The sequence below is a fragment of the Malania oleifera genome, chromosome 6 (genome assembly GCF_029873635.1).
Source record: "Malania oleifera isolate guangnan ecotype guangnan chromosome 6, ASM2987363v1, whole genome shotgun sequence".
Classification (NCBI taxonomy): domain Eukaryota; kingdom Viridiplantae; phylum Streptophyta; class Magnoliopsida; order Santalales; family Ximeniaceae; genus Malania; species Malania oleifera.
Window position 1 is genome coordinate 68,474,393 of NC_080422.1, and position 9,267 is coordinate 68,483,659.

A 9,267-nucleotide genomic window follows, 5' to 3' on the forward strand; every position below is an offset into this window, starting at 1 on the left:
TATCTCAACATAATTTCATGTGCAGATTTTTTAAAGACATGAAAGCATGTGATTTTTATAATAATTTCCTAAAAGAGTAATATAAAAAATAAATTTTGACCTAAAAGATAAATGCATTATGAATTGAAATTTATATTAAGGGGTGCATCTAAGAACTAGGGGTGAAAAATGGTTCAAAACCTAACGGGTGACCCGTTAATCGCTCGTTTAGACTAGGTTTGGATTTAATAGAATACGACACATTTATAAATGAGTCAATTCGAATGCAACCAGTTTACCAAACCGGTTTAGACGGGTTTTGATCAAGTGCTAGTTGGGTAACCTATTTACATAAAAAATTTATATTTTTTATAGTTTTAATTTTTACTTTTGGGCATTTAAATAAATAATATAGCTACAAGTATCGTAACTAAATTTGTTGAAAATTTGAAGAGGAAAAGATGATACACAACACAAATGATAGATTATATTTATATTGATGATGTTTTTAAAATTTTAAATCGTATTTTTTTTTTGCAAAAAAAAAAAAATCAAAGAGATATACTAGTTTCAAAATTTTAAGTTTGTTGTTAAGATATTAATAAATAAAATAAATGACTAAATGAGTATTACTTTTTATTTTAAAAAATTAAGTCAAATTTAGTGAAATCTTAGAGAAAAAATTAAATTAAATTAAATAAATTATATTTTAAAATTTGTCATGCCTACTAAAAGGATATTAGTTGATGCAAAATAGAAAATAATTAAATGTCTGCATATATATGTAGAGACTTCAAGCATAGCCTGAAATACCATCTTCTCAAAACACAGAACAGATCATATAATGATTCATATTCATTTGTGAGAAAAGCATTTTGCAATTTCTTTATTTTGAATATGTGAATTTTATGTTAAATTTTTCACTAAAACTTCAAGATCTAACTGGTATTGTATTCTTTTTCCATTCTTCATGCCCTTATGGGTCACGCTTCATCTCTTTGGCAGTTGGTGAGTTACAAAATGTGTCTCATGCCTTCACACTTTTAATATATTGATTTCCCCTTTAAAACAAATCAAATGTCAATCAACTTTTTCCTCTCTGCATTAATTGCAGATTGACAAAGATAAGCGCAAATTTCTCATAATCAAATGATATCAAGTGTAGACAACAAGTGAAACTGTGGTTTGCTTAAAAAAAAAAAAAAGTGCAATGCTCAAAATATAATAAAACTATTTTATATCAAATTCATAATCCACATAAATAAAACATAACCCAAGCAGGCTTCAAAATCTCCCCCATTATTCTGAAACCAAACCTCCTCCTCTAGAGATGGCGCACCCCTCTCTTTATTCAAAACAAAGAGACCGCATCAAAGAAAAGCCAAAGAACAATATCACATCACACACACACCCCAATAAGAGACAAGCTCACCACTGGCATGGTGGTCCCAGGTCCACCCCCACCATATATACTATTACAAGACAAAAGGCTCACGTTTCAAGGGTAACAGACTCTGACAAACGCACTGACGATTGACTCAACAGATGGCCAGCATCCAGAAACACGCGTCACCGCACCACCATCAGCACCTCCTCCTCCGCCTCCTCCCCGCCCACCGTCTCCTTCCAGCAGTCCAGCACCGACTTCGGCGACATCGCCGTGCAGCCGCCCCCCTTGGACGTGAAAGAGCGGTACACCAGGCAGGCCCCGCCGTCCAACTCCTGCTTCACCACATTCTCGCACTTGTATCCCGCCACGTCAGCACAGCACGTGGCCCAGTCCTGGGCTCCAGATTCACATGTGACGGCCACAGTGAACTCGGCCGGTTTGAAGCACTCGAGAACCCTCTCCACTAGCGGCGCGAACCGGACGGACCGGGGGTCGAACCCCGCGGCCTCGTAGCTGGCGTAGCTGAACCCGTCCTCTGGAGTCACGTGCACCGTAGAGAAAGCTGGACCGTCGATCCCGTTCATGGAGTACCCGCAGAGGTCAAACTCGTAATCGCATATCACGTGACTCGGAATTATGCCACATATTCCGGACATTTTGGTCATTCCGTTCGACGAGGAATCGGGCATTTTGTAGAACAGGGACGCTTTGTCGCGGTCCAAACCGGTCATGCACATCTCGAGAGTGATCTCGGCCGTTTGTTTTTTCACAAAAGGTGATGGCGACGCTTGTGTTGCGGAGTACACATGCCAGGTGCGCTGAGGAACCGCCGGATCGCCGATCACAAAGGCGTTACCACCAGAGGATAACTTCCCAAACAAGGCATTCAGGAAAGCGATTTCTTCCGCGAAGCTTCGGTGAGGGGAGGGTTGGACGTCGGGGAAAATGAAGCTCCCGCGCGAGTAATGGACTGAGAACAGGGTGAGCGAGAGCGACTCCGCGAGTTCGAGAATCGGCTGAATCGATAAGAGCAGCTTCGTTGTTCCACAGGTTTTGATTATGATCTTGTGAGGATAGACGAAGAGGCTCGACTCGGAGAGGACATACGAGTCGAACACTGAGTTGGACAACTGAGCCACGATGGTGCAGCAAGCGGGTTCGAGGATCGAGTGGAGTTGAGACCGAGTCAGGGCACGCAGGCCGAGTCCGTGAGGATCCACGAAAATGGGCGCTTCAGAGAATGTAATCTCGAGACGTTTCTCGAAGCCTTCGAATCCGATTGAGGAGGGAGGAAGGGGAACGCCCATGGCTGAGAGGATCGAAAGACGCAATGCGAGAGCAGTGTAATCTGAAAGGTTCTTCTCCAACAATATATTTCCAGAGTGCTAATTGTTCGTTCGATTTAAGAGGGAAGTAGGAAAAAGGAAAACAAAACTAAAAATTGGAAATCCTACTCTACCGATGGAGGCATTTGTGAAAACGTATCAGGATGGCTTCCTCGCGCACTGCAACAAGGACCAAAAAAAGCACAGAAAGTACTACATCAATTATTATGAATGTATAGAAATCGTTTTTTCCTTTGTGGTTTTGGGATTGAAGGATAATATTACGTTGGAATAAGCAGCTGATCGGAACTTCTGGATGCCACCGTTTGGTCGAACGTCTTCGATGATGTAACCGAGGGGGATTTCGTATTGCAGAGAACGACTACTGCTAGACTTCTTCTTGCCACCTTTGGTCTCCATTACAACATCCACGCTTTCTGTAATGAACAAGAAAGCAAAAGGCAAGCTACGGTTAATTTTCTAAACCTTCCTTCGAAAAGGAATCAAAACGAATGGGCGTCGCAACCAATCCAACAATAACATCCAAAGAAATATATTTGTTCAAAAAAAATAAAAAATATATATAATAAAAGATCAACATCAATTTCAACTACGCGAAAAGGCACGAGGAATCACACACAAAGAAATCATAAAAATAGGCTAATCCAAATGGAGAATCCACACACCTAGGTTCATTTTAGAAGAAGGGAAGAAAAGCACTTACAATTCTTTCAGAAGATCTACAAATCGCCGACAAGATAAAAAAGATAAGCTGGAAGCCCTTCCTCGATGAAGAAATCACCGGTAAAGAGAGAAAAATGGGAGAAAGGAGAGGAGAGGGAGGCGGAAGCTCTGAAAAACACAAAGATACGGGAGGCTTTGGGTGGGGGAGAGAAAGGGCAAACCAGTATTTATAGCGGCAGAGAGAGAGGGTAGGGTGCGTGCGTGTGGAGAAAGAAAGGGGATCGAGAGTCGCGCTGGTGAAGAATCGTCGAGGAGTGGCCCTAGGGTTTTGGTGCATGCATACGAAGGCCACAAGCGGCGCATGTGTGGCCCAGGCTTCAGCTCATTTTGCGGGACGTATAGGTCACGAGACAAACGGGAGCCTTCTTTCACGGTCCAATCGCAAAGGAGCGATTCGTTTTTGATGCGAAGTTTTTCCCAATTTTATTATTATTTTATAATAATATATTAAATAATACTTTATTTGAAAAAAAATTTCCTATTTTATACTTACGTAATTTCACTGCTACTTGATCCTGCTGTGAAATTTATCACGTGTGAACACTAACTTATTTTTCAAGCAAATCTCGTTGGTTGGTCCAATGAGATTTGTTTGTTTTAAATCTTGTTGGACAGTACAACGAGATTTATTGTTCATGTTTTTTTTTACAAATTTTAAAATTTGCATTTTTTTTTTATCTTTTTACAGTGCATTCTTTTTATCTTTTTAAGATTTTTGAACACTTAACAATTCGTATGAAATTATTATATTTATACCATGTGAAAGCATTGCCATTAAAACTATTTAAAAAATTAGAAAGTCATTCATCAAAGTGTTACCCCAAAATTAGTACATTAACACACAAAAGGTTACAATCATAAGTAGCATATGTATGACCTACTTCATTGGTATTTTTATAAATACAATGAAAATATATTTTTTAAAATTTTTTTTAAAAAAATTTTATAATAGTATTAAATAGATTAGTTAATCATATACTTCTTTTATCTCCTAAATATTTTCAAAATCTAATTGGGATGCAATCTAATGATTTAATTTTCTTGCTTTTCATATTTTTTTAAAGTCATCTTTACTTCATTGACTCTAATATTAGGAATGAATCTTCAATTCTTAGTCTTTCCTCGTATATCACTTCTAGGTCTAAGCTTTTGATTTGTTTTCATTAAACAACTTATTAAAGTATTTTCACCACCTCTCTTTTAAGTCTTAAAAAATATAAAATCACTGGGGCATTATTATTCTTGCCCTTTATACATTTAACATTTACTTAATCTTTACACTTCCTTTCTCTAACTCTAACTAGTTTATAGGTCCTTATTTCCCACTTTTTCTGTTTAAAATAATTGATATACCCTAAATATTTTACTTACCATAAGTCCAGAGGAGACTAGAACCCAGCATTGATGAGGGCAGTTACAACCTAAGTCAACTGCTTAGTCAGATCAATTGACGCCAGCTCCATGATGATTAGAGCAATTTACGCCAATACTATAACAATCGGAGCAATTCACGATTGCACCATAATTCGCCAATAAATGGCAAATCACCCTTAGGTCAAACTCCATCACTATAAATGGGGATTGAGAGAAGAGGTTAAGGTATCTCATTCTAAACTCTACTTTACTATTGTATAAAAAACCTCTCAAACCAATCCCTGACTTAGGCATCAAAGAGATCCCCTGGAGTACACTTCGGGTCCTCCAAGCCTTGCTTATTTATCTCTTTTGAGGTGGTCGTGATCAGGGAAGGTTGTTCAATTTTTGGCTGCAACAATTGGCGCTGTCAGTGAGAACTTCTTGAGAGGTTTTCTCTTTCAATCCTTCATCATGACTACATCAAATAATTGAAGGTCAATACATTGGCTCGATTGATATAGTCTGAAAGGTCATCGTTCGATCCATCGCCGAGCGAGACCCTACCCAGCGCAAACTCTTCATTTGCGGCCTTGGATGGGACACTACCATCAAGAACCTCTGCAATCTCTTCTCCACCTACGGTGACCTCGAAGAAGTCGTTGCGATCCTTGGCAAGGTCACCGAGAAAAGTAAAAGGTACGAGTTTATTACATTCAAGCACGTCAATGGCGCTTTGCTCGCATTGAAGAAGCCAAGTAAGAAAATTAACGGAAGAATAATCGGGACCCAACTTGTGATATTGGGAAATTCCGGATCTAATGTGAATCCGACTACAATTGATGTTTCTATGTGTAAGAATTATGTAGCCAACTTGCCTATCCTCAAGGTATGATTTTTTTCTCTATCATACAATAATAATTCTAAAAAGAAAAAAAAAGTAGATGTCACAGTTTCAACACTTCAAGAACTCCACCTTAATGGCTAATAATAATTAATAGGATGTTCAAGTTATTTAATTGATTGAACAATCACCTATGCATCCAATGCATACTGGGGTCGTGACAGTTGCACTACCAGTCAAATAAACAAAGCTAAGCTTTGAAATTCCAATGGGTTGACCGAATGCACCATGGGATCGGCAATAATGACTCTTACACATTTATGCTCTTTGAACAGTGCTCTGAATAGTGAATTTGAAATTGCAATTGGAAATTTGAATTGAAATTGCAACGCATACTGAAATTGCACAATTATAGCAATTGCAATTGGCAAAACCCCAAATAATAAAACCAAGCTCCTTAGTGATATTTTGTCGAGCACCTGGAGCCCAATCAGCTAAACAATCCTCACCATAATCAAAACAAATAGTAAAAAAATCATCGTCGTCAATGGTAAACATCTCGCAGATCTCAATCTTAAACCTCAATCTGCCACTGCACTCACAACCCCATGTCCAAAAACTCCAACATGGGACTCACATATCAACTGGGAAACAATTAAATAATCTAAGTTTATAGACCCCACAGATGACACTAAAATAGTCTACAAAATTCATAACACTGCACACTCACCTGCAGTTCCCTTTGCCGCAAATGATCAAACACTTAGTGCATACATGTCCAAACCCTTTGAAAAAAATTCATCTCGAATCGATTTTGAATCCTAACTGATATTAAAAGTACCAGAACTCACATCTTTAACCTCAATGAAATCAAAACTGTAAGAACTTATTGAATTGAATAACCATCCTCACATCATAAATTACCAAAATGTTACTGAAGATATAACCCAAAAGATAAACGCAGCACATTAGGCAAGGAAGAATCGGCCTAACTAATGAGCAACGCTCGTGAGGCCAAAAGACTACCCAAAAAATGAGCACAACTCATTAGGAAAATAAGAATCAGTCCAACTAATGAGCAATGTTTGTGAGGGCAGAAGACTGCCCAAAAAATGAGCATAGCTCATTAGACAAGGAAGAATCGGCCCAACTAATGAGTAACGCTCGTGAGGCTAGAAGATTGCCCAAAAAATGAGCACAACTCATTAGGAAAAGAAGAATCGGCCCAATTGACAAGCAATGCTTGTGAGGTTAGAAGATTGCCCAAAAAATGAGCACGACTCATTAGGCAAAGAAGAATCAACCCAACTGATGAGCAATGTTCGTGAGGCCCAAAAACGACCGAAAATATGAGCACATCTCATTAGGCCAAAAATGGTAAAAAAGAAAAGCACGACTCATTAAGCCACAAGCAACCCAAAATGCCTCAAGAAGAGCTACTCGACAAAAAAAAAAAAGCAATAACAACAACTTTCGAACTTTGGAAGCTAGCTTCAAAAATTCAAACCTAAGGGAGCAACTGATATGCCCTAAATAAATCACTTACCTAGAAGAGACCAGAGTGTAACATTATGAGGGTTGTTACTGCCCAAGTCAACTGCCCGATCGGAGCAATTGACGCCCGCCTTATAATAAGCAGTACAATTCACACTGACAAGGTAAGAACTGGAGCGATTCATGCCCGCACCATAACTCACCAATAAATGGCATTACACCCTTAGGTCAACCTCCGTCACTATAAATAGGCTCAAAATATGAGCATAGCTCATTAGGCCAGAAAAGGAAAGAAAAGAGGAGCATGAGTCATTAAGCCATAAGCAGCCCAAAATGCCTCAAGAAAAGCTGCTCGACAAAAAAAAAAAACAACAACAACAACTTTCAAACTTTGGAAGCTAGCTTCAAAAATTTGAAACTGAAAGAGGGGGCCATTGATATACCCCAAATATATCACTTACCCTAAGTCCAGAGGAGTCTAGAGCCCAGCATTGATGAGGGCAGTTACCACCTCAGTCAACTACTCAGCCAGATCATTTGACGCTAGCTCCTTGATGATCAGAGCAATCTACGCCAATACTATAACAACCAGAGCGATTCACGCTTGGGCCATAATTCGCCAATAAATGGTACATCACCCTTAGGTCAAACTCCATCACTATAAATGAGGATTAAGAGAAAAGGTTAAGGTATCTCATTTTAAACTCTACTTTACTGTCGCATAAAAAACCTCTCAAGCCAATTCCTGACTAAGGCATCGAAGAGATCCCCTGGAGTACACCCCGAGTCCTCCAAGCCTTGCTTATTTATCTCTTTTGAGGTGGTCGTGATCAGGGATCATGAAGGTCGTTCAATTTTTTGTTGCAACAGTTGGCGCCGTCTATGGGAACTTCTTGAGAGGTTTTCTCTTTCAATCCTTGATCATGACTACATCAAATAATTGAACGTTGATACATTGGCTCGATTAAGATCGTTCGAAAGGTCGTCGTCCGATCCACCGCTGATCGAGACCCTACCCAGTGCAAACTCTTCATTTGCAACATTGGATGGGACACTACCATCAAGAACCTCTGCAATCTCTTCTCCACTTACGGTGACCTCGAAAAAGCCATTGCTATCCTTGGCAAGGTCACCGAGAAAAGTAAAAGGTACAGGTTTATTACATTCAAGCACGTTAATGGCACTTTGCTCGCATTGAAGAAGCCAAGTAAGAAATTTAACGGATGAATAATCGGGACCCAACTTGCAATATTGGGAAATTCTGGATCTAATGTGAATTCGACTACAATTGATGTTTCTATGTGTAAGATTTATGTAGCCAACTTGCCTATTCTCAAGGTATGATTTTTTCTCCATCATACAATAATAATTCTAAAAATAAAAAACAAATAGATGCCACAGTTTCAACGCTTCAAGAACTCCACCTTAATGGCTAATAATAATTAATAGGATGTTCAAGTTATTTAATTGATTGAACAATGACCTATGCACCCAATGCATACTGGGGTCATGACAACTGCACTGCCAGTCAAATAAACAAAGCTAAGCTTTAAAATTCTAATGGGTTGACCAAATGCACCATGGGATCAGCAATAATGACTCTTGCACATTCATGTGCTTTGAACAGTGAAGTTGAAATTGCAATTGGAAATTTGAATTGAAATTGCAACGCACACTGAAATTGCACAATTATAGCAACTGCAATTGGCAAAACCCTAAACAACAAAACCAAGCTCCTTAGTGACATTTTGTTGAGCATATGGAGCCCAATTAGCTGAACAATCCGCACTATAATAAAAAAAAAATAGTAAAAAAGTCACCGTCGTCAATGGTAAACATCTCGCATATCTCAATCTTAAACCTCAATCTACCACTGCACTCACAACCCCATGTCCAAAAACTCCAACATGGGACTCATGGATCAACTGGGATACAATCAAATAATCTAAGTTTATAAACCCTACAGATGACACAGACGACACTAAAATAGTATACAATATCCATAACACTGCACACTCACTTGCAGTTCCCTTTGCCACAAATGATCAAACACTTAGTGCATACATGTCCAAACCCTTTGAAAAAAATCCATCTTGAATCGATTTTGAATCCTAACTAATATTAAAAGTACCATAACT

General features: G+C 38.9%; 1 protein-coding gene across 1 annotated transcript; it reads right to left on the reverse strand.

Moving 5' to 3' along the window:
- Positions 1-1,199: 1,199 nt before the first annotated feature.
- On the reverse strand, positions 1,200-3,586 carry LOC131157040 (S-adenosylmethionine decarboxylase proenzyme-like). Its single transcript, XM_058110883.1, has 2 exons — positions 3,419-3,586; positions 1,200-3,131 (listed from the first exon to the last, which is right to left on the reverse strand). The coding sequence occupies exon 2, from the start codon at positions 2,674-2,676 to the stop codon at positions 1,549-1,551; it is 1,128 nt and encodes a 375-aa protein (XP_057966866.1). The 5' UTR covers positions 2,677-3,131; positions 3,419-3,586; the 3' UTR covers positions 1,200-1,548.
- Positions 3,587-9,267: the final 5,681 nt, after the last annotated feature.